General features: G+C 54.9%; 2 protein-coding genes across 24 annotated transcripts in view; one reads left to right on the top strand and one right to left on the bottom strand.

Moving 5' to 3' along the window:
• Window positions 1–3: 3 nt before the first annotated feature.
• LOC147574222 (uncharacterized) overlaps window positions 4–25120 on the top strand; it is a 37000-nt gene continuing 11883 nt past the window's right edge. For 2 of the 5 annotated variants that reach the window (XM_086686784.1, XM_086686785.1), the window contains exons 1-2: window positions 4–539; window positions 8911–8992. In XM_086686784.1, coding sequence (XP_086542910.1) covers window positions 118–539; window positions 8911–8941 — 453 coding nt within the window. In that variant the 5' untranslated portion in view covers window positions 4–117 and the 3' untranslated portion in view covers window positions 8942–8992. Of the gene's footprint in view, window positions 540–8910; window positions 8993–13845; window positions 13904–25120 lie in introns of those variants that run through there. The other 3 variants (XM_086686783.1, XM_086686781.1, XM_086686782.1) reach the window with 3 other exon arrangements.
• The window catches only part of BCAS3 (BCAS3 microtubule associated cell migration factor), a 629185-nt gene continuing 611023 nt past the window's right edge, over window positions 6959–25120 (bottom strand). For 6 of the 19 annotated variants that reach the window (XM_086686758.1, XM_086686764.1, XM_086686760.1 and 3 more), the window contains 4 exons: window positions 19829–19894; window positions 11229–11319; window positions 8252–8337; window positions 7629–7767 (listed from right to left, as the gene is read on the bottom strand). In XM_086686758.1, the coding sequence (XP_086542884.1) occupies window positions 8256–8337; window positions 11229–11319; window positions 19829–19894 (239 nt within the window). In that variant the 3' untranslated portion in view covers window positions 7629–7767; window positions 8252–8255. Of the gene's footprint in view, window positions 7768–8251; window positions 8338–11228; window positions 11320–19828; window positions 19895–25120 lie in introns of all 19 variants that reach the window. The other 13 variants (XM_086686766.1, XM_086686768.1, XM_086686777.1 and 10 more) reach the window with 5 other exon arrangements.

The raw sequence follows: 25120 nt of genomic DNA, 5'->3' as shown, positions 1-25120 counted from the left end.
TCCGGGGGCGGGGTTTTGACAGCTCTAGCCAAGCTCCGGCCGGGAGGGGGGGCCGGGGAGAAGGTGTCGGAAGCCTCAGCAGTAAGAAAACATGTCAACAGAATAAAATATTAACCAATGACGGGCAAGCGGGCCCCGAGACCCCTCCCCCTGCCCCGGCCCCCACCCCACCGCCCGCGCCCGCGGCTGCCTGCGCCCGGACGGGAAAGAGCGGCGGGCCGACCCGACCCGCCGAAAGGGCCTGAGGCGGGGGGCGACCGGGTCCCAAGGCCCTGGGGAAGGACCCCCCAGCCGCACGCCGGCTCCAAGTGCAAAGCATTGACATGGCCCCGTGAGGAGAGGGGGCGCCCTCCTCCCTCGCCCGGCGGCTCAGCCGCTCTGGCCCGCGCCCCAGCTTGGCCTCCGACCCCGCTCTCGGCGGAGGCGCCGCCCGGGGCCCCTGCACTCCGGAGGGAACTGGAAAGAGAGGCCGGTGGGCGGGCGAGTCGGGAGGCGAGGGCGGCCGAGGTCCTGGAGAGGAACCCAGGTGGCGGGAGCCGGTGAGTGGAGCGGTGGTAGAGCCCTTCGGTGGGGCCGGCATGGGAGGGAGTGGGATGCGGCCTTGTACTCGGGAAACGCGGGGACCCCCCCAGTCCGCGCCTCCCCTCACAGGAAGACTCAGGAGGAACTTGGAATTCTGGGCAAGCCCTGAACTCAGCCCAGTATCCTGCCTCCTGCATCCAGCCCTGAGACATCCGACGGCCGGGAGAGCCGGGTCCTCGGGGCTAGGAAGGTGAGCGCATCGTTCGCCGAGCTGGACGGCTGATCCCGCTCCCCAGATTCGTGACCCGCGCAACGAATTTTCGCCGTATCCGGTACCGGAGACACAAGTCTCCCTCATCCTAAACAGCGGCATCCTTTCTCCGCTCTCGGCCACATTCCTAGAGTTTGTTTCCGGCTCTCCGAAGCGCTAGTCTCCCAAGTTCAGTAGTGCAGAGAAACGAGTACGGGGGTCGGAATGTTTGCACTCACCTGTGGTTGAATCCATCCCCACCCCGACTATCGGCAGTCTTCGTTCTTCACCAGCCCCAGTATCCCCCCCCCTCTGCCACATGGGTGTATGTGTGTGTGTGTGTGTTGTGCGCTCTGTATGGTGGTGCCCACTGTGCGCGGCGCGAGCCGCAACTTAAAGAGTGTGCCCAGAGAGTGAAGCTGTCACACACCTGCCGTGAATCGGGCTGGGGCGCTGACAGACTGATTCCTGGTGGTCGCGTTCGAAGGATAAGAAGGACCACGTACTGCACATAGGTGACACTCCTGCCCGCACAACCAATACAAGTGAGGGTGAGTTCAGCCGGCGCGGGCCCTGTGCCCGCGTGGTAGGTGTGTACAGCCCACATCCAACAGTGATCCAGGCAACACTGGCCGTCCACTACGCACACCAAGTCGCAGGGCACCTTGTCGCTGCACACGTGGACCTGGCATGTAAAGCCTGTTAAGTCGAAGGAGTGCAGGTTCAGGACCGGCCGGAGTGGTTTGGCCTCCGCGACCTTTTTTCTAACTTTCCCAGGCCAGTCCCGGAGCTCTCAAAGCTCCTTTACCCAGCTGGCAAATGAGCGCCGCCCCACAGGGTTTTCCTTCAAAACCCTGCTCTTCTTGTAGTGCCTCCTCTCTGTCCGGAACGAATCTTTGACTCCGCTTTGCGCAGTCTGCGAAGATGTGGCAGGATCCGTTGCAGCTTTGCATAGGCAAAGTCCTGCCGGCTCCATTTAGGCGGGATATGGCCCCTCAGGGAGGGACATGTGTGGGCAGGTTTGCGCAGTCAGTGAGGTGACCAGATAAAAGGGCAGCGTTCCTTAGCCGGGAATCCGGGTGCGGGCCTGGGAATACGTGAATACATTTGCAAACTCGTGCGTGTACACATACTTTCCTACTCCTAAGAATGTGTGTACAACTAATTGTATGCAATTCGGACATTTTCCCGGGAAAGATCCGTAGCTGGTCCAGAGTTCCAAGGCCCGGAGAGTTCCAGAAACACGCTGGCCTGGGTTGTTTGCCGAAGAAACCCGGCGACGGTGCAGCGGCTGCATTTGGGGACCACGATCCCAGCTGGCCACAGCCACTGGGTCATGGACCTGCCCTCCCGCGGTCACAGGCTCTTTCCAGTCAGGCCCCTGTCGTCTGCCCGGCCTTGCTGTCCCGCAACCACCCCGAGGTCCTGCTACAGCCGCCCTCAAGATTCTGAATCTTACCGCCCCCCCCCCCCCCATACTCTCCAGCGAGGGATATCCTTGCCTCCTCGAAAACCCACGCAGGGGAGGCCCAAGAGGCCTCGGAGCGGCGCCTAGAGGTTCCCAGCTCCTGCTCGGCCCCTCCCCCACCTGGGTCTACCCCACTTCCCCTTCCCGGGAACAGGCGCCTCTTGGGGGGGTGGTCCCCGGGGCTGAGAGTTCGTGTCTCTTTAAGAGGCCCCGGGGGGCGCCTCGCAAGCCGCCCGGGGCTGGAGAGGGGAGGGCACGGGCGGGGGCGGCTGGCGCCAGGCGGCCGAGGCTCCACAACAAAGCTCCGGCCCCTGTCACTTCGCATCGGTCGGGCCCCGCAGACGGGCGGGGGACGCGCGCTCAGCCGCCCCTCCCTCTCCCAGGCAGTCCTGGGCTCGGGCGTCGGACGGGCGCGGGCGCGCGCCCTCAGTACGCTCCACGCTTCCTGCAACCAGGAAATCGGGCTGGGAAGGCCTGGGAGGTGTGGTTCCTTGGTCCTGAGCCTCGCTGGGCTGCCCGTCTGTCCTTGGCCCCGTAACATTTCGCGTGGTTAAGGGCCACTGATGGGACCTGCCCCGGACTGGGCCTCGCTGGTGTCTTTGGTCTGTGTGACCGGGCGTGGATTGGCGTGCGCCCGCGTGGATGGCTTAGTGGTCGAGTGGGGACCTGCGTCGTGCGACGTAGCTGGGGGCTGTCATGAGAAGAGTACTAAGGAAATGAGTGTGCCCGGGCTAAGCTCAGGTGATGTGTGTGGCCTATGCGTGTGACCAGCAGTGGAGGTGCCACTGGGCGCCTGTCCCCGTCTTGGCGTGTAGCGTGTGTATGTGTGTGTGGTGGTGGGGCGCGGGGAGACACAGAGTTGCTTCCCGTTCCCGCTTCCCGGACCGACCCGCGCCTCCCGGAGTCTTGGCGCCAGCCAGCCCGGTTTAGCGGCCGGGCCCGGCTCCCCCGCGGTCCCGGGTCTGGCTGGGGTGGGGGCCGCGGCCTCGATGACCCTGGCCCACAGCGGCCGGGCCTGTCCCGTCCACTTAGACAAATTGCTGCTGACAGGCGCACAGTCTCTCTGGAGTCGCCGCCCGCCCGACGCCTCCCTCCCGACCCAATTACCCCGCGCAGGGTCGGGCCAAGTGGCTGGGATGGTTTGGGGGGCGTGGGGAGAGCGGGAGGCGCGACCTTTTCCAGGCCCGCGTTATGGCCCTGGCCTTGCGCCAGGAAAGGCGCGGGGCCACTTTTTTCCGGGTAGGTTCCGGGAAGTGCCTGAGCAGCCACGGCCTGTGTGGCCCAGTCCCCAGTCTTTCAGGCTAATGCGAAGCCGAGGTCCCGCCTGGCCGCTCTGGTCCAGGACAGACCTGTCTTTGAAGGGTGTCGTTCTACACCCGAGGGCGAGGGGGAGGTCAGTGGGCCGGCAACCCAGGGCGCGTCCCCTCTGAACTTTGGACGACTTCCCCAGAGTTTTGGGCACCCCGTAACCCTAAGGGGCTCCAGACTATTAGCTGCTCTGGAGTCTTGGTCGCCGCTGTCCGCTTCGGAGCGGCGGGTCGGCAAAAGTGAGGTGTACCTCTGTGAACCTGAGTGTGCGTGGACGCACACAATTGTGAAATGGTGGGTGTGGGTGCTTGGGATCACGGCAGCGCGAACAGGCCACGCTCCGGTGGCACTTGAGAGAGGGGGCAAATCGCAGGAAGGACCCCGAGGACCAGCCCACCTGCGAGAGAAGGGCGGGGCTGGTCTGCCAGCGCTCACCAGGATCTGGATTTGCTTTCAAGAAACTTTCCCAGGGAGCCGGCGAAGCGTCCGGGGGGGGGGGGGGGGGGGGGGGGGCGCTGCGCACTACAATCAGGGCTCCAGCTGTGCCGCACCGGCCCTCCCTCTCCCGAGGTAGAGCTACCTGGCCTGTCTGGGCAGTCTCTGGGCCTCAAACCAACCTTTTGCCTTTTTTGACCTGCAACTTCCCTTTTGCTTGCTTCAGCCCAGCTCTTCCTCTTGGCAGGGCTTGCACCTCTCCCCATTTTACAAATGAGGACCCTGAAGCCCAGAGGTGCAGTAATTTACCCAAAGCCACATGGCTACCAGTGGCAGAGCTGGGATGGGACCTTGGGACCGTAAAAGAGAGCAAGGCTCCATCCACTCCTTAGAAGCTGGTGATGTCATTGCTGTCCTGATAGCTACCCCTACTTCTACAGCAAGACAATACTGAGACTTCGGAGACCCACCCTCAGGCTGGGCTCTTGCTTTGAATACAAGATATACCAGATGCTTTCTCCAGTTGCCGCTAGAGTTTCCAGCTCTAGGTCTGTAGGAAGGGGCTGCCTTTCCAAGTTACACAGGGACAGGGAGCAGCTTCAAAGTCAGGGGCTGGGTCTGAAAGCTCTCAGGAGTACGGGATGGGGGTGAGTGGGATCAGAGTCTTGGATTGTGCGGGGGGGGGGGGGGGGGGGTGCAGGCCAGTGCAGAATCTGGCCCTGTAAGGGAACCAGCCAGGGACTAGCTGTGTGACTTTGTAACCGTGGGCAAGGCCAGGGACTTCTCTGGGGCTCAGGCTTCTCATCTGCAAAATGAGGACCAAACAGTGCTCTCTTAAGTACTTTCTAGTTTAGAAATTCTCTGATCTGTGAACAGCAGAAAAATGAGCACCTGAGAAACCATTTCCAATCCCAGACTGGCAGCTGCCTGCTCTGGCCTCTGCTTGCTTCCAGAGCTGATACTGTTTGGCAGAGTGCGTGTGTGCCTGAATTTGCCTTGGGACCACTGGGCCTTTTCTCAGATCAATCCCAGACAGTGCCCTCCCTCCTTGAGCTGCCACCCCAACTCCCATCAGCCTCCTCACAGACCATGAAGATATTTTTTCCCGCATCAAACTGAGAGAAAGTCCATGGTAATTTGCCCGTTGAGCAGGTAGCACTGTGAGAATCAGGGAGATCACATGGCTTCCTCAAGGTCACTCGGTCAGGCCACAATTAGATGCCTGTTCTAATGGCCTCCTAGGTAAGTAATGCCATCATGGAGGTCTGCTGGGCTTCTGGAGGGTGAGGTGGGAGATTGCCCTTGGTGTTATCTCTAGAGGATAGGAGGCTGGCTGCTCCAGGGCCAGTGGGCAGTGAGGTCCCCCACCCCGGGGGCCCAGATCTCACTTCCAGCTGATTACAGGCTGTGGCAGGGTCCATAACCTCCCCAATTAGCCAGGGGCCAGGCCCAAGGCCTCTCTGATAACCTGAGCTCTGTGGCAGCCGCCATGGGGCCAGCTTATCTGGCCTCTCTTATCCTTCCCCTTCCCCCACATACTCAAAGAGTTGCCCTGGCTGTGAGCAGATGAATAACCAGATTGTCCTGCAAGCTCAGCCGGCAAGTCCAGCCCTACACCCACCACTTTCCCTGACTAGAGGAGGCCACAGATGTTTTGCACCCCCTGGAGGGAAAGGGCTGAGCCAGGGAGGACTCCTGACTCTAAGCTGCCAGCCGGTTCCCTGAATGGTTGGAGAGAGCTCCCCATATTTGCCCCATCCATAAACCCACGTGGATTCAGAGGGGCTCACCTTTCCTAGAGCTCTGGACCCATCCCCAGGGAGCCAAGCAATAGATAGTATGCACTGGCAGCCTGGTGGCACCTCTTTCGCCGTCCCTTTTTGACTGAAACACTGCTCTGGCTGGGGGTTGGGGATGTGCCAGACACATCAGTGTCTCTGATTCAGCTGAAATGGTGAAAAGCTGCTGCTAGTCTGACAGCCCCCACTGGCTGTGCCCAGACCTCCTTATGTTCCCAGCCATGCCTCTCTAGGGCATGTGATTCCTCACCTTGCAGGTCCCCAGACAGGAGGGACTGGCTTAAGCCACCCTATGGAAGGCCATCTACTCAGCCTACAGAGCCTAGTTTGATTCAGGTCCCGCTTCTCCCAAGATGCCCAGCTGACCCGGTGGAGGGAACTGAGGATGAAGTCTCTTTTCAGTTGTGAGGACTGGATGGGATGCATGTGAAAGGAGCAGAGGCTCTAGATGCTGCTCCAGTTCTGGCTGGATGGTTGCATGGGGATCCCTGCTTGTTTGTGAATTCAACTCATCTGCAACCATTACATTAAACTTTACCCCAAACCACACCTGGCTCAGTGGGTTTCCTTCAAACCTCCCAGGCTTTTCTGGGTTCTCAGGGAAGAGGGGAACAAGGGCTAGCATTAGTCTCCTTCATGCTCAACACCCCTTTTTGCTCCTGCTGTTCCTGTCTCCTTTCTGCCATTCACTTTAGGTCCAGAATTGGGAAGAGATAGGGGAACAAAATCAGGAACCTGTCATCCAAGGTTCCAGCCAGGTTTCAAGAGACCTACCTACACCTAACTTTTCACCTTCTGAGTTTGAAAAAAGAAGCAATTACAAAGTGCCCGCCTTAAAGAAAAGGTTAGGGTCTTTCCTCCAGCAGTCCTCCCTTAGCCCATGTCGAGGACCTGACTGGCCCTGACTGCCACAGCCAGGGAGGCTCCAGGCCTGTGGTGCCTCCAGAACTACCTGCTCTGGTAACAGGCAAGAAATTTGGAGAATAAATTTAAATCAGGCCCTACCCAAATTGCAGAGCAAATATTCTCCTCCTTCTTACCCCCCCCCCCCCACTGACTCTCCAATCAATTGCTCGTATCATCAAGGCAGGGGGTGCTGGAAGCAGGGACACATGGTCAGGCCCACAGGACTCTGCTCGGTGCTTGGAGAGGACCCTGACCCCAGCAACTCAGGGATAGACACCAATTGCAGCGTGATTTATTGGACAAGACGTGCACTTTTTGACAGGGTCTTGGTAACCACGGTTTCCTTCACTCAACAGTACAGGACCAGGGTAAAAGGGCTTACAGACAAAAAAGACAAATCCTTCCCATGAGCCAAAGGGGAAAGAAAAGAGGAAGGGGGGGGTGCTTCTCCTTCCTTCCTCCTTCCCTGATACTCTGGGCCTCAGTTTACCCTATGCCAAAGGGAGGTTGGCCAAGGGAAACTGGGCAGTGCATATCATAGCCAGGAGTGGGCTAGAGCTGTCTGCTCAGGGTCAAAATGCCCAGGCGGGCCATCCACTCTCTCTCCTCCCAAGCCCCCTGTGGGTATGGTTAGAAAATACAAAAGCGGATCCAATGCAGGACATCATGTGCAGAGGAGGGGACGGAACTTCTGCAGAGTCTTTTTCAGCCACAGCCCCACTGATGGGGGACAGAGGTCAGAGTGTGCCAAGGTGCTTTGGAGAAGGGTCTCTTCTCCATCCAGGGAGGGTGGGCGGCTGTTGTCACTAAGCTTGGGGAAGGTGGTTGGTGAAAGAGGAGCAGAGACTGAAGGGTAGGACCACGAGGGGGGCTTCTCCCCCTCCCCCCAGCAGGTGAGTGGGCTGGCCAGTCAGAAGCAGGTTGCTGGTACTATGGGAAGCCAGTAGGGAAGAGGCTGAGTGGCTGACTCTCGTTGGTGGGCAGTGGAGATCGGTAGCCATCAAAGTTTCTTGGGATGCTGCCGCTGGTGGAGCCTGAGCTGTTACTCAGAGTCTCGATGCTTCCCTCTCGCTGTAGTTCTGCAAGACAGAGGAGAGGACCAGGCCTGGTCAGAGTGGGTCTGGGGGGAGGGGCACACCCTGGGCTGGGCTGTCTGCCTGGAGGGGGATCTCCACCTGCTCCCCAGATGCACCAGGCAGCAGCTCAGGTCACAGGGAGCTCAGCCGAAGGAGGGAGAAGCTCCCTTGGCTAGGAGACTCCAGTTTTAGGCCACAGTCTTTCCCTCACTGTGGGAACCCCTTTGGGCCAGAAGTATGGCCACCCTGCTGATTTGTCTGGACCACACTGCCATACACGGGACGTGTGCCCACACCTGCACACATACTCATGCTCAGCCAGCATGCTCCCCAATTCCGTAAGTGGCTCCGGTCCTGGATCTACTGGTTAGGCAGGAGAAAAGATAGACCACAGCAAGGACTGCAGCTTTCCTGCCTGATCTGTCCCTACCTTTCCTCCCTGGCCCTGCCTGTTACCCAGAGCTTCCACCCTGGCTTAGCAACTCACTTGCTCACATATTCTGACCCATCCAATCTGCCTGCTGGCCAGGCCTTGGCTCATCTTTGGCACCTCCTGGAAAGTGTCCTGTTTCCCTGCAGGAGGGAATGCCTGGTTTGAGAGGGGCCTATTCCAATGGAGGGAAGGTCCCTACTTGCCTGCAGTATCCCCTTCCTCCCTTCCTTCCTTCCTTCCTTCCTTCCTTCCTTCCTTCCTTCCTTCCTTCCTTCCTTCCTTCCTTCCTTCCTCTTATCCCTCAAGTGTCCTGGAGGCCCCTCAGAATGTACTTGCTCAGGGTTGCCCTGGGAAGTAGGCAGGGAGGCTCCAACCCCTTCTACTGCCCTTTCCCTGGCCCCAGCACAGCCATGCTGCCACCTTAGATAGGGCAACTGGCCCTATCTCATTGAGTGGTGGGCACCTTAACTGTCCCCACCACCATCTCTTGACTTAAGATAGGGACTGGAGCAGGTGGGGTGGAAATAGATTTCTTTGCGTGCTGAATGAAAGGAAGAAGGAATTACACCTTGGTTTTTTGCAAGCAGCTAGTTTCTATCCCCTTTCAGTCCCTCACAGTGGGCTCTGAGGTGCGGGCACACACATACCTGGGAAGACTCTGGGAGCCTACCCCAAGCCAAGATGTGGTGACCTGCAATTTCTCTTCTTCCAAGGTACACTTGCCTGGGACTGAGAGGATCTTAACCGTCCACCCCGGGAGCTCTGGACCCCAAAGCTGCCACTTGGAACAGCAAGGTGTGCTTGAATGTTATACTTGTCTGGTCTGGCTTGAGACCTTTATCTCCAGCTTGCACCTGCTCCCAGGCCCCCTGCCATCATACACACGCAGCACAGCTAGTTTTGGTTAGGGAATGAGTCATGGACTTTACTCTTGGTCTGGCCACCAGCAGCCATCCAGGCACTAACCACTGACTCCCACTCTTTATAGGTCACCCCCAAAGCACAGAGGCTACCCCGCAGCCACCACAGAATGGGGTGGGAGAGTGTGCCTTCAGAGCAGGCACCTGTACCTGGGCGTGAGGGGCCCTCAGGCTGCATAGACATGTCTGGGGCCCGGGTCCAGGCTGGAAGGGTGCACTGGACACTGGAACCTCTCAGCAGATAGGGGGCAGTGGAAGGAGGGGGCTGTGGGCCCGATGATGGTCCCAGTCTCCAAGACGCACTGGCTTCCCTGTTGGGCCAGGGGCCCTGGGATACATCAAGAGTTATCTACATATGGACAGAAAACAAGGCAGGTGACTACTGCATGAGCTCTGTTTTCCCTACTCGTTCTCTGGTCTCACCCTAACTTGGGAGTACAGACCATGTGCCAAGAGAGGGACAGGATGGGGAAGCAAAGAATAGACCCTGGAATTTCTGCATGGAAGTATCAGACTCCAAGAAAGCTTCCTTTGTTCCCTTCTTTGCCCACAAGCAAGCCAAGGAGCGTGTGGGGGATCTCTGAGGCCCCATTGGATTTCAGAGACCCTTGCCCTCATGCACGGCCATCCTGGCACTAGGGGGCGCTAACGGCAGGGCCAGGAGGGCAGGAGAGAGGAGCACCCGCAGTAGCAAGGAAAGCAAGGGCTTCCTTAGGATCTGGACACCAAGCCTAAGCAAGAAAGCCCCAGATGAAGGAGCAGGAATGGCCACTAGTATAGGGAAGGCTGGCCCCCTTCCAGAGCTGGGGGACAGGCCCATAGCTCTTGATGCAAAGTTCTGACACATCCACGCTGCCAAGGAAACTGAGGAGACTGGAGCCCAGGACCAAGCACAGCACCCCCACTGCCTCTTGGCACTGGCCAAGGGCAACCCCCTCGGCAGCTCCAGGGGTCCCACTCACACCTCATCCCATCATGTGACAGTGCAGGGACCGTTGCTAAAGGGACTTATGAGTTTGCCATTCTTAGGGGGCCAGATGTAGCCTGACCTGCCTGGCTCCCATTTTCTCTTCACCAGTTAGGCCTGGGGTAAGATGGGAGTGGGCAGGCTTCTCCCCTGCCCCCAGATCCCGGGTGGTCAAGCTCTGCCCAGTCGATCTCCTCCAGCCTCATCCCTCCTCTCCACTCGCACTGCCGCGGCCTGGTTAGGCCTGCACTTCCCACCTAGATAATTTCAAGAACTCCCTACTGGCCTTCTAACCTCCAGCACCCGCTGTCCATCCCACTTACCAAAGCCAGAATGGCTTGTCTACAGCACAAACCTCATCTCGATTTTTCTCTGCTTAAAAACCTTTATCACTCCCAATAGTCCTCAGGATAAGGCCTAAACTCAGCACTACAAAAATGACCTTTCATGACCTGCCCCTGAGACCCCACCTCACCAATGCCACTCATTATTGGATTTGAAGAACCAAAGTAAGGAACTTGTGCAGTTTTGGGATCTCTCCAAGTTGCCTCAGGCCCCTGGGTCTGTGCTGTTGCAATTTCCTTTGACTGAAAAACCCTTCCCAGGCTCCCCAGGCCCCCAGAACACCTACTCATCTTCCAAAGGTTAGCACATGTGTCTACTCCTCCATGAGCCTGTCCTGCTGTCCTGAAGAGCTGGCCAGGCCCCACTGTGCTCTGTACTTCCTTCTGCCCCAGGCCCTCTAACACTCTGTGCACCATCTGTTCACACTGTGTGTTCCCATCCGGGGGAAAGCCTCTCAGGGGCTGGGTCTGTGCCTTATCTCTGTATCCCTGATGCCAACCATTGGGCCTGGAAAAGAGTCGGTGCTCAGAAAACATTTCTTGAATGAATGATGTGGGAAGGGGAGTCGGGAGGTTCTTCTCAAGTATGGACTATCAGTGAAAGAGCCAGCGCCAGGCTGGACCTGGGCACTTTTCCATATGCCTTCCGTCAACCCCCTTTTCTCTTCTCACTGAGACAGGGCAATGAGTGTGTGCGGAAGAGCAAGTGGAGGAGGGCTGCACACAGGTTCCCCCACCTTCGAGTTACCCCGGCCGCCCAGCCCTAGGAGCAAGCGGCAAATGGAAATGTGTGGCCTTACCTTCCTCCATCCCGAACACCTGCTTTGTTACTGTTGGGTTGCTCACGGACGCTGGGCTGTTGGCATTGTTTTTTTTTTCCTTTTTTTTTCCCTTTTGAAAAGAAAAGCATTGAGGAATCTTTTTGGAAAAGATATGGACAACGATTGAGAAGTACACTGATCTCTGCAAGCAGGTGGAGGAGGAGTGAGGAGGTGTGGGGTGTCACGCTGGGAGGAGGGCAGGCTTGCAGCAAAGTCCTGCAGTCAAGGAGGGTAGTGACATGCACGTGTAGGGGGGTGAGGACCGGTCAGTCTTCAGGGTCCCAGATTTGGAACTGGTGTGACAGAGTGGAGACCCCCTTCGGCATGGGGGGGTGGGGAGAGAGGAGCTGCACACAGAGCATGAGGGCAGCTGTGGGAAGGGGAGAGAAGGGTGCTAGGAGACACCCCATGTGGGCAGGTTGCTAGAGGGAGAGGAGACAAAGGCAGGCTGCAGAGTTCTGGGGGACACCTCCAGACCTTTTGACTCAGGGACCCAGCCTCTGGGCTGCTGCCCTCCTTCCCCATTCCCAAGTCCCCAGTTCTGGGCAGCTCTGCCAAAGTTGAGGTGAGCTTGTGGGGAGAGTCCACCAGCTACCTGCCAGGGCCGCAGAGGGGAGCTGGGGGCTCTGTCAAGCGGGGGGTGGTGGTGGCTAAGAAATCACTCCCAGCAGCCTCTCTGCTTAGAAGAATGCAGATTCTGGCCAGTGGGAAAATGCCAGCTCTAAGAGAGGTTGCTCCCCTGGCCTCAAAGCACAGTAGGGGATGAGGAATAGTTCCCAGACCAGTTGCTGGACTGAGAGAGAAGATAACTTATTGTGCCCTCACATCCTCCAGCGACCCTGTGTGCCGGGGAGTTGGGTGGTTGTCTCCCCATCTTACAGACGGCAAAACCAAGGAAGAGTAGGAGGCCACCGGCTCTAGGTATACATCTCCCCGAGAGAGAACTGGTGCCGGTTTGGCCCCAGGATGGAGATGTTGGCAACTCCAGGCATCACCGACTGGGTCCCAATGCCCACCGCTGGCTGTGCCCAACCATTCCCATACTGGCTCTCATTGGAGAATGGGCCTACTATCCACAGATGTCCCTTGATGCCATGACCAGGATGGGCAAGTCATGGGGGATAGGGGCACAATGGGATGAGCAACTACAAGGGAGGTGCCTGGGCTCTCGCGAAATAAGTGAAGGAAAGGGAATGCTCAAGCCTCTTGTTGCTCCCATTCCACCTGGAGTCTGGCAAAATGCAAAGGTGTCAAAGGGGGCAGGGAGGTGGCTGCCCTTGTCAGAGAGAACTACTCTGCTACCTGGGCATGTATGCAAAGGAGACCTAGGGAGGAGTCACGGTTAGTCTGTGTGAGGAGGCAGGAGTCTGGCTGGCTGCAAATGTCGGCCCACCCGGGGTTGGGCCGTGCAGAATGAGGGAGTCTCTGTGGTAGTTCACTCCCTCATCCCACAGGAGGATACTGCAGCCCCTTTGCAAAGGTCCCCACTAAATGCCATGGTCTTTGTTCCCCCATTTCCTGGGAGGGGGCAAAACGCTGAGGACAGGTACTAGGTGAGACTTGCGGGGAGCTGGGGAAGCCCAGGTGGGCAGGGGATCCCAGTAGAAGGTTGGGAGTGAAGTCTCCCGACTTCAGGTCGAGAAGACAGTTGGGCTTTACCCTCTTCAGGCCTCTTCTAGGCAGGATGGCAGTGGGTCAGTTGGCCAATCAGAGACTCTGAGGGAAGCCCCTGAGGCTTCTGGTAGGTGGGGGGTAATTGTGGAAAGCTCAAGGCTCAGGACTCAGAGGGAGGCCTGTTTCTGGGATCCAGCAGGGTCAATGAGGGCAGTACCGTGTGTGTGTGTGTGTGTGTGTGTGTGTGTGTGTGTGTGTGTGTGTATGTGTGTGTGTGTGTGTTTGGGAAGAGGGTGCCTGGGACCCCTGGTTCAGCCTCCAGGCAGCCCTGGCACTTCCTCCACCACAAAAGCAGCAGCATCTACCAGTGGCCCCTCTGCTGTGCTCAGCAGCCAGCCCTATTCTGTACACCTAGAGCCTCACGATGCTGCTCATTAAAGGGATTAGCAGAGCACTTTTATTGGGCCCTGGCTGCAGCCACACAGCTCAGTCCTAAGCTAACCACCCAAGAGGCTGGTGGGAGTAGGATTAGACCTTAGGGCAGAGTCTTACCCTGCACCCACAGCCTATCCACTCCTGGCAGTGCGAGGGGACGAGGCTCCCCCCACCGCCATCCCCACCCCACCCCCACCCCGCAGCCTCAGGGGCCTGAGAAGAGGGGAGGGGCAGTGTCTGGCCAGAGTGGGGAGGCAGTTTAGGGAAATGGTTAAGAGCACAGGCTCCAGCCTGCTGCCACCTGGGAGACTTTGGACAAGTTATTCAGCATCTCCTGTACCTCAGTTTCCTGTGCATGAGAACAACAATGTTTGTTTCATAGTGTGGTTGTAAGAATTTAATTAAATAATGTAATGCAGGTAGAGTGCATCACAAAGTGCTTAAAGCATCCATCCAGCACATGTGAGTTACTATTATTGTTGCAATTGTATTAGTGATTGTGACTGTCCACAGGATCCTCTGGGTCCCTCTCGTCTTCCCTCTCCAGCAGGTGCCTCTGCCAAACAGGGCCCTAGCAGCTCGCCCTCCACTGGAGCTTGGGAAGGATTTTTTCTTTTTAATCAAGAAATGGCTTGCTGAGGAAGATGGCAGATATGTGTTTACACATTTCATTTCCCTCCTTGCCTCTTTGTAAATACCCTTTTCCAAGCTGGAAAATAAATTTCCAACCCTGCTGACATGCATTGATTTTTCCCTCCTGCGTCCACCTTCCCGTTCTTCCCTATCAGAAGGGCCTGTGGTTAAGCCCCTTGCCTGGGTTGGGCTCAGTGGCACCCCAGGGGCGTGGGTGGCCCCGGAACCCAGAACAGCCAGCCAAACTGCCCTATCCTGCCCACTGCCTGGCTCAGAGGAGGTCTGCAAACAGAAATATTCCAATCCCCTTCTTGGCTGGGAAGTGAGGTTGGGGTGGGCAGGAGGGGTGGTGCTCTGACTGGGAAGTTAGAGATTTTCAGAACTTCTCTGGATGGGATATATGGAGAGGAGACCAGGGGACTACTGGACTGCTGCCAAGTTCAGCAGATGGATCCGAATGGGATCTGCCTCAAGCAATCGACTTGGTCAGCCACGGCCTACCAATAGGCTGGGGACCAAGCAAACTGGGACTCAGAGAGAGAAGAGTTAAGCAGGTAGGGGTCTTGAATGCATCCTGTGGGGCTGAGCAGGACTGACAGCCTCCTGATGGTGGAATCCAGAGAGATGACCTGGATGCCAACCAGGCAGCGGTGTAAGACAGCTTTGGGCTGCTTGTCTTACAACAGTCCTGGGTCTGGAAACTACTGCTCTCTCCTCCAGAGTGCGGCTGAGGGAGGCAGAGACAGAGAGGGAGTTGGTTACAAATGTTTCTAGAAACCCCAACAGCCCTGTCAGAGACCACTCTCTGGATTAGAGCCAGCCTCAGCACTGGCAATTTTGAGGAGGACGAAAGGGTAGCAGGTAAAGGAAGTGGCCTTGCTTTTCTCCACACTCAGAAATGCCCACCTTGGAGGCTGCTGCCTCCCCCATACCTTCCCTCTCCCCAGCCCTCTGCCAGGCCCACCCTGCCGTGTCGGGCTCCTCTCCTCCTCTGGCAACCCCACAGGCTGCAGGGCTGGCAGAGATGCCAAGAGACCGGCACGGACATCTTGGGAGGATGGGGCTGGGGGACACAGGTCACCCTCCCCTTTCCAGGTATGCTTGTAGAAGGAAGTAGGGCAGCTTCTTGAAGCTGAGGATGAAATGGCCCCTCCACATCCAGATAATAGGAGTCCTGGTTTGGGCTGATGGAATCTGGGAGTAGAGAAGAAACAGGGCTAATTCTGGCCTGGTTGCCTCCAGGCCTCACACCTATGCTGAGTGCAGAGCCCTGGCCCACTGATGTTACATACTTCTGGTGACCTGACTGCACACAGCCTGTGGGAAGGCAGGTGCGTCCTTCTTAGCTGGAGTCCTTTTCAACCCACAGGGCTCCCACAAATGTGCTTTCTCTCCCCCTTGCCCAGTTCTCGTCCCTGACCCCTGCAGGTACTGAGGCCCAGAAAGCCACAGAACAAGGCTAGGACCACATGGCCTGCTCTGCCCCCCTCCCCCTCAGTTTCAAACAATGAGAGTAAATATCTGGTGCTTTTGGCTCAGGAGATTACAAACTATTTCCCTTAGCCACTGGGGCCATGCATGTGCCTAATAACCTTAGGGTTTGGGGTGCAGGAGACCTGAAGTCTAGGGAAGATCTCAGATCCTTCCAGGCATCCACTGGCTCCTGGAAGATTGTGGTCAGTTGTGGAAAGTTGTGGAAAGGATGATGGTTGAGGAGACTAGGCAAGCAGACAGCCTCCGTCAAGGAAAAATGGGGAAAAGGCACATCACCTTTCTTCCTCATCGCCCTTTCCCTCCAGTAGCCAAAGAGGAAGGCTACTCATGACAGCAGGCCAGTGTGGCATTAATATCATGACGTGGAAGCATAGAGGTAGCTAGATTCACAAACTCCTGGTGGGCCCAGTAGGCAGAGGGGGGTGGCAGGAGCTGAGCATGCTGGAATGTTGGGGAAGGGAGAATAAAAGTAGAAAGAGCGGGGGAGGGAGGCCTGAGGAATGAGGAAGACTCAGGAGGGAGGATCCATGTTCAAAAGACCAGTCTCTTACCACATCCTGTGCCCCCTCTCTCCATTGGAACTGGCTGTGTGTGTGTGTGTGTGTGTGTGTGTGTGTGTGTGTGTATTGGGAGAGTGGAGAACAGAGCATCTGAGTTACAACAGAGCAGCTCATGGCCTGACCCCAGGTTCCTTCACAGCCTTTGAACAGCTGATGAGCTATGGCAGTATGTGGGGTATGAGCCAGAAGGTGTGCTGGTCTGGATGGGGGCTAGAGCCTTTCCCCAGGTCCCCCCAAATAATAGCCATGATGAGGCAATCAATCCCAGGTAGGGAAAGACTTGAACCAGAAATGCTGCCACACTCCAATCCCAGGAAACCCACATTACCTAAGCCTTCCTAAGTCTTGGCTTCAAAGCACAAGACAGCAGGATCCCCCACCCAGACCACCTGGACTAGTATCCCATGTTCAGGGACCCTCTCAGTACCACTATGTTACTATAACTTTAAATCCTGCCCTGTTACAACCTATTCTACATGGGGACAGCAAAGGCTGAGCGGACCTGGCTCATGTTTCCCTGTTTTTGAGGTATTTGGTAAATCTGGCTGAAGCCACACTCCGGGAACAGCTCTGCACTGAACCCCGCTATAGATGGCAGGAAGGAAGAGCAGGAGGCGGAGGGCTCACTCTTGCGCCAGTCCTGCCGCCCACGTGCTGAATGACCTGGGCGAGTCACTTCACTCCTTGTCTGCTTCAGCATCTGTCAGGGGGGTGGGGAGGGGCTGCTCTGGCAACCTCACTGGGTGTGTGAGGCTCTAAAGAGAAAGGAATGTGATGGGGCTCTCAGAAGCAGAACATTCACTGAACACGTGTAAGAGATCACTATTACTGCAGTGGTGTTTTGGCTGGAAAATCAGTGTTGCCATCTCTGGTGTTTCAGCAGGCTGAGACCCCTGGAGAAGGGCTCCCCATGCAAGAGGGCCTGGAAGGGCCTTTCTGGCTCCAGGTCACACACAATCTTGGGGGCCGAGCCTTGGTAGACGCCATCTAAGGTAGACTCAGGCCTGGGTAGTTCGGAGATGTGTCTTTGGTGGTAGAGAATGCCCCGCCAGGTACTGGGACATGAGTTCTTTGTGTGTGTCTGCGTGTGGGGTAGGTGAGGGTGCTAATGAGGGCCCTGCAAACATGCCCACTCAGCATGGCTACCAGGACGACACAGCGCTTGGAAACTCTCTAGTGGAACCGGTGCTTGGTACCTAGCCTTGACCTGCCTATCACCTACAGTCCAGCCTTGAAGCTCAGGAGACCCCACCGAGCTCCCAGGCAGGGTGTTCCCAAAGAGTAGCCCTCCAGGGCTAAGAGACAGCACAGGGGTCTGCAGACCACAGGAGAGACGCAGCTCCTTGAACCCTGCTGGCCTGAAGGGCCAGAGCCACATCTGGTTCTCATTCAAATGTCCAAACATAATTAAATTCTCTATGATGCAGCGGAAGAGTTTGGTAAGATGTGGCTTTCCCCCTTTCCATCAAGGTTAAGAAATCAGTCTCTCATCCCACCAGCCGGCCGACTCATTCTCCTCCCTGCCACTGGTCTGTCCCATTCTGCAAACCAGAGGTCTGTGCTCTGATCTGATTTCTAGAGCTGAAGGGGCTGGGCCGGCGGGGGCTACACGAAGCCTCTCTCCCCCACTGGCCCACTTACCCACCTGAGACGATTAACAGCTGAGGCCAAAGCAGCAGGCTGGCAACTGAGAAAGTTAGTATGCTGTGGGCTGGGTAGGGGTGAGGAGGCAGCTGTCTACCCAGGCTATGCCAGGACACACCCCTGTCCTCTCACTGACTAGAGGCGAGGATCCCCTCTTTGTAGTTCCTCACAGTGGGAAGCTCTTGAGAGTCTCCAAAGTTTCTGGCTTGGCCCTCTAGTCCCTCTGTGGGAAATGGAGCTTTCCACCATCAGGCAGGGTGAGGCAATCCCCCTGTACCTCTTAACTCTCAGCTTGCAGCCCAAGGACTGCGGCAAGGCGACACCCTGCCCCTGGCCCTCCTCCACACACAAAGGAGGGAGGCACGGGGAATGCTGGAGGAATGGAGAAGGCCACGAGCAGTGCTGAGCCCTCCCAAAGAATCCCTGGGATCTCTATGTCTCCCAGGATTGCTGGTTGTTTCTGGCATGTTGAGGCTCTGAACAGGGTCCAAGGTGCAGTCCTCAGAGGTGGAAGGTGGCCTGCTCAACAGGAAGGAGGCCCACTAATCTGAGGCTTCGATGCCTCTCCTAAGTCGCCTGTTCAGGACTTCCCCGAATTCAAGCAGAATTCCCCTAAACAGGCTGCCTTTTCTAGCTCCCCTTCCCAACCTGGTATCTTCTGTTTATGGCTTTTTTAGTTTTAAACTTAGGGATTTAAGACTTTCATGGTAATGGGTTCCATTCTACTTCCCCTGTGCCTATTTTTCTAATCTTTGTGGTATAGGCTTTACAAGAGTTTCTTTATAAGTTGGGATATTTTCCCTTTTGAAACAAGCTGTCCTGCAAGCTAATGACTTATAGTGGGTGTGCCCCAAAGACAAACAGGGGCTGGGAAGGGGATAACCAGGGTGGTGTAGGGGAGAATCTTCTAGATTAAACAGAGCTATATGGAGGGCCCTTTGAGACCCTGTGTTAGAGGGTCCTGTACTAGAGTCCTCACCATCATCTCTATCAGAGAACTAGGACCCTTTCAGGTTCATGTGGTGTTTCCATGCCAGAGAATGCTCATCCTGGGGACTGGTGTGCCTGTGCACACACGTACACACACACACACTCCCAACATTGCTGACCTTGCTCTGAGTAGGAATAACTTTGTGTATCTTTTTCCAAATGGTAAACTTTCATTTAGTAATGAATTTAATGAATTTCTTGGTGACATTAGTGCCAAGGCCATGAGTCTGGTGCCTTCATATCAGTGGAGAAGGTTTTAAGGAAACTTAAGCCAGTTGTCCTAGGCCAAGCCTAGCAAAGAGAATGACAGTGGGGCCAAGATCCCTACTGTCCCAGCCTGCGCTCTGGCACCCACACTCCATGGCTGCGGGAGGAGCACGAGTCTCAGTTAATTGCTGTGGTGCCACCCGTCCAGATGAAAAAGCGGGGTGGATGCCGGGTCTGCCTTTGTGCTCTGTTCACAGACTGGCTGCTGGTGCCGGGGCTCTATTCATTATTCAATTCAGCTAGCTGAGACCAGCCTTTCCATTTGCTCCTCCAGGAGGAATAACAAATCTAGAAATGCAATTCCACTTTGGTGTATTAAGATATTGATTTGCCTGTCGAGTGGAAGTGCATTTGTTCTGTCAGCCCTCCTGTGGGCAGGGAAGGGTTAACCAAATGTTTATCACAAGGCTGGCTTCAGAGTTGAAAGTAATGTGATCAGTAATGAATTTTGTGTTACATTAGGTTGTATAAATGGACAGACAAGCGCAGACAACAAGTGGCCAGGAGTCGGGGCTAATCTAATGATGTAAAAATAGAGACAGCACCAATTATACTAGGGGCCAGCTCCAGGCTCCTGCAGGGACTGCAAATGAATAGGTACAAATCAAATTACTCACTAATAGACGCACTACAAGAGGGGCAGTCAATGGTAAATGCATTAGAGCCTAGTGACCTCTCTGCTCTGCACAGCAGAATCCGAAAATTTGACTTCCATCTTAAAAGTGGGGGGCTGGGAACGAGGGTCTCAAAGAAACTCTTGTTGGGTGAAGAACAGCAACTACTTCCCATCCCAAACCAGTCTGTTGCCAGAAGGTACCTCCTGTCTGTGCTGACCTCTTGCCCTTGTTTCAATGCCTCCTGAAGCCTGAGCACCAGGGGGTAAAGGGGCAACTTCTTGAGGGACAAAGCCTTGCACGTAGGCAAAGACGGGAGGTTACATACCAACATACTTCACAGCCACGTGTCTCTCGGGGGTGGTGGTTTTTACTGCTACGTCAAGGGCTGTGTCTGTATTGAAAATAGAATATTTCTTTAAAGAGGATCATGAAATGGACCTTTGAGAGAGCAGCAAGAGCTGAAACCAAAGAGAGTAGGTATCAGAATCTGGTTTGACCATTGAGAGCTCTGCAGGGGGTGTTTGTGGTCTGTTCCAAGGAAGAACACATGCAGGCTTTTACCTATATCTCTCACGAGCCTAAACCACTGCCATCCTTCCTTCTATTCCTCCTGCCCAGTGCTGCCTACCGAGTGCCCACATTCCTGCCTGCTGCACGGCCCTGGGGGCAGGAAAAGATGTGGAGGTAAACCCAGAACTTTGGGTGGCCCCTCAAGCATTCTTCCTCCTCTCGGGGTCCACGGAGGTAGAACCAGGCCTGAAGTTCAAAGCTGCTTGGCAGTGTGGCTGGACTGCTGAGAGAAGGATCATGGAGAACACGCTCAAAGGCATGAACTGTACACTCGTATTCAGCTTTCCGTGGCTTCGGGATGAACAAAGTGTGAAATCAAAGAATCTCCAACCCTTCCGAGGACCCAGCCAGGCCCAGATGTAAGCAGGACCCCGGCAGGCTTAGCCGGCACTCTCCCAACCCACCTCTGAGGCCAGCACCAACGTACACATCAAAGTGGAGACGGCATGCTGGTCCCGGCCAACTGGAGCCCAGAGAGGATGGGAACACGCCAGTAGAATGAGCACAGGGAGGACACAGAACGGAAAAAGTCACCCTACACAAATGAAAAACCTGGGTGTCGATTCTTCCCAAACCTAATTAAGCACACAGAGGAGTGGAATTGCAAGCTATCAAGCTATACTAAATAAGATGTTGGGGGAATTGGGGGAGGTCTGTGAAGCCTGGTGCTGGAGGATTCTGGCAGCAAACTAAAAAATTTATGCTTATGCAGTAGGCCCCGCAGTTGCCTGGGGGTAGGGTTGGGGTTCAAAGAGAAGTGGGCAAGGAGAAATCACCAAATGTCAGAGGTTAGACCACTCATTCTGGTACAGGTACTTGGAAATGTCTCATTCTGTTCAGTTCAATCAGATTGGCATGGCTTGTCCTTCTTGGTATAGTGAGGATCTGGATTCCGAAAGGGTCAGAGGGTCATTTCCAACTGTTATTTTTTGTGTGTTTCTGTGTATGTGTGTCTCTCCTCTGTCACCAGCCATCAAACATGGGGGGTGGTCCGTATACCTCAGACCATCTTCTGAGGAGGCAGAGGCAGGAGCAGAGGGAAAGATGGGTACTTAACGATCCATGACTGTGTTCAACTTTGTTTAGATCTCACACCTCACAGAGAGATCAATGGTTAAAGGTGAATTCTCTGGCAGAGGAGGAAGAACAGAGAGAAATACTCCCTTTTGTTAACCATTTACCTATGTTAATGTCTCCAGAGGAGGGCCTTCATCTGGGGGTGCAGCCACCCTTCCTCACCCGCTTGTCCAAGCCTGTACATTTTCCACAGGGACTCCCGCCTCCAAGTTGGGGGCAATACCTGGAAAGGGGGCTCTGAAGGTTCACCAAAGAAGCCACACTGGCACTTCCTCCTTGTTGATAGGAAACAGTGTGCTTTGGTTAAAGAATTCAAAGTAGACTCTGGGCAACTGAAAAATGCGCAGGGAAGCTTCTCAGCCCTAAGCTCCCATTATAGTTCTGCCTCTGCCTTGGACTTCTAGCAGTCTTGGGAGGAGAAGGAAGGGGGGACAGAGAGAAGTAGGAGAGAGGGAGAAAGGGAAGAATGGAGATGGGGGGAGAGAGAGAGACAGAGAGAGAAAGAAAGAAAGAAAAGAAGGAAGGAAGGAAGGAAGGAAGGAAGGAAGGAAGGAAGGAAGGAAGGAAGGAAGAAGCTGTCTACCTAGAATCAGATTTGACGACTGGCCAGAAACTAACAAGTGTATCTTAAACACAGTAATTTTTCCCACTGCTCTGGCTGGCTTTCATTTACCTCTTAGGAGCCATAAAAACCCATGCAGTCATTCAACAAACATTCACTGGGGCTCAGCTTGGCTCTTGTCCCAGTGCTGGATGCTGGGCGATGAGGAGGTTGGTGGTTACAGGTAACAAATATGAATCAGACTCAGTCCAAGGAACCAGAATTAGGTTAAGACAAGCAGTATGGGCAGTATGGCTGAGGGAGCTGAAGGGACCACCAGAGCTGAGCCTTCCCCCAGTGGCACATAGAAGGGAATCAGACACTGCTAGTTAAAGGGAAAGGCAACATACACGACTTGTCCAGGGCCAAGTGTCCAGTGAGTAGGTGGTTCAGAAGTTCAGAGGAGAAAGGGCATTTGGCTGCATAGTTAGGGAGGGCTTCACAGAGGGGTGAGATCGGAGCTTGGTCTAAAAAAGCGACTGGGCAGAGAGGGAGGGTGGAGGGTACTCTAACAGCTGAGTGAGCAGCACATGTGTGGCAGACGATGGGATGGTTTTGACAGGTGAGCTTGTTTGCACGAAGGTGGTGGTGGTGAAGAAATATGAATAAGGGGTTACTGTGGGCAAGCAAGGGGGAGATCAGGTTGGAAAGTAAGGTGAGGAAGTACGGTAAGACTTGAAATCTCACAGAAAGGAGCCGAGGCTGGAATGTGGGCCCTGGGCACTTTGCAAACAGGGAGACAGGAAGACAGAGCAGGCCCTGAAGGTGAGAGACCCCTTCCTCTTCTGGGGATCCCCTCTTATTCTGAGTAAAGGGTCGGGGGTCACTGAAATACCCTCTGACCAAGTGAGACTGATGGGATCTTAAATTCCTCCTAGTTATCTCTTTTTGTTTTTTCTTTCCCTTCCCTGTTCTCCTCTCCTCTCCTCTCTTCTCCTCTCCTCTCCTCTCCTCTCCTCTCCTCTCCTCTCCTCCCCTCCCCTGCCCTCCCCTGCTCTCCCCTCTCCCTTCCCTTTCCCTCCCCTCCCCTCTCCTCCCTCCCTCCCTCCCTCCCTCCCTCCCTCTCTCTGTCTCTTTGAATTCTTGGGCAGTGTGAGCACAGTCTCATTATTTAATGTTCCTGGGCCTTAATTCACTTCTTGTGAGGTTGCAGCTGATGCTTCTAAACCTCGGCCTTGCTTACTTTGTGGACGAGGTGAATGCGTGGCATACAATGGAAACAATTTCAACAGACCTGTTTCTCTAGATCTCCTGAGTCAAGTTTATACAAAGTTACTTCTGTTTTTTGTAGATTCCAATTTCACAAATCTTTCTCATGAACAACTTTTATCATTTGCATACACATGTGCAACCTTATTTCCACTTCTCTAACCATGACTAAAATAACCAGTACCATAGGCCCTTGCCCAATATTGTTACCCATGGAGAACAGAAGCGCACCCAGTTGGCTGATGGGTCACTAAAGGGCCCCCATTATCTTTACCTGGGGTAGAAATAAACATTCACAGTTGCGGGTGGGGGTGGGTTTGGAACCACAACTTGTGTGTGAAATCCCAGACAGAGAGTCACAGGTAGGACCCACAGGTGTGGGAGATCCCACCCAACCTTCACCTGTAGGCAAGGGTGTAGGCACATCTGGCCAGGACTGCAGCACCGCCACCCGGTCTCAGAGGCCCTCCCTCCACCCTCGGAACAATGTCCTCTGTCCAGGAAACCCCTGTAAGGAGGTTTGGTCTGAACGCCAAGAACACCATAACCATGGTTGCCCCTGAGAATGCTATTGTCCATGGGAAAGACCCTTAATGAAATAACTATTCTAACACCAGAGTGAAGAAAACTCAGCTCAGCTAATTGCACTACTTTATAGAGGCTGGGCTTCCAGTACTTCCTTGACGTCTCATTTTGAGCCTATATCTTTTAGTTATGATCTGACTTCAAATCTTTAATCTTTCCTCTCTTGTGAGTTGGAGAGACGAACGTCCACCTGGTGGTGTTGGTGATTTATGTGGCTAGCATAGAGTCTGGAACACCGAGGCCATTTGGGAGGTGTGGCTGTTAACTGTTGAGAGGAGGAAGTGAGACGCCATATACAAAGTGCTCAGTACAGCAGTCCAGTGGCCAGGACCCAACACACATGGAGGGCAAACATTTACCACATTTACTGGTTTCCCTCGCCCATGGGATTAGAGAAGAATGGGAAAGAAACTTGCCCAAGGTCACAGGCTTCCCCCATTCCTTGATGAGGGTTTCTAAATGCCACTGAAAAGAAAAAAAAAATTATTCCCAATGGCAGTAGTTGGACTCTCAGATTTGGCCTTTCCTACCAGTGGAAAATAGCTAGGGACAGGCACTCTGCCACTGAACTGAGGCACAGATAGCAATACCAACAATGCCACCACTGCCGGAGCCACCCGCCACCCCCAGTCCCAATGGCTGCTTCCTGCCACCCTCAGCAAGAGCGCTCGTGGCCTGCCGATGGCACTAGGCTCTATGTCTGGGTGCTCCTATGTCTCTGGGGACTTACTCTTTTCTCCCCACCCTCAACAGTCATGGCATCTGTTCATCCTGCTCTTCACATCCTAGAAAGACCACAGCCTATGGGCAGGGACCAGTCTAGACTTCTGTTTGGTCCAGCTCTGCGAGGTGGGCCCCAGTGGGCAGGTGGGGATAGGAGCCAGAGAGGAACACCCCCACAGTTCACTGTTGCCTCCTCTGGAGCTTTCACCTCTCTGAGGGTAGGAACCATGCCTTACCTCTTCCCCACAGTGCCCAGCCTAGTGTGGAGAAACCAGCAGGTGTCTATAGAGAGCCTGCCTGTCCACTGCAACCATGGAAGAAGGTGCAGGCCCACCGAGGAGGTCGTTGAGAGAGACACAAGAAGCATTTTGTAAATGTACTGTAACGGGAAAAAAATTCCAGGGCCCAATTAGGTAAAGCAAAGGAAAGGACCTAAGCAACTGGCTAAGTTACCTGGATGAAAGTACTTGCCTGAGAGTAGGAGCGTCTAAAAGATAACAGAAGTAATTCACTGCCCCATGCCCGCAATTGTGGTCTGCCGATGGCACCTGATCATGTGGCACCCTGAGATGGGACAGGGCTAATAGGGCCCCTACTGGAAATGCAGCCTTAGCATGAAAATGTTCTCAGCTGTCAGCAGTGGGGCGAGCAGGAGTTTCAAGACCCATTGGAAAAGCTAATCCTAGAGGAAGGATAGAAGGGCCAATGCTCTGGGTTATTTGTTTTGGGGTACATAACCGGTCAACTCCATTAACAATGGCTAACATTAATTATTTACATTAATTTCTATAGTCCTGAAATGAAAGATGGTTATTAGCATGAGGGTGCACATGTGCACACATGTGTATACAC

This window comes from Puma concolor, chromosome E1, assembly GCF_028749965.1.
Source record: "Puma concolor isolate L17-30 chromosome E1, mPumCon1.1.hap2, whole genome shotgun sequence".
Lineage (NCBI taxonomy): Eukaryota > Metazoa > Chordata > Mammalia > Carnivora > Felidae > Puma > Puma concolor.
The sequence above is the reverse complement of the archived record's forward strand: the minus strand, read 5'-3'. Positions and strand labels throughout refer to the sequence as shown.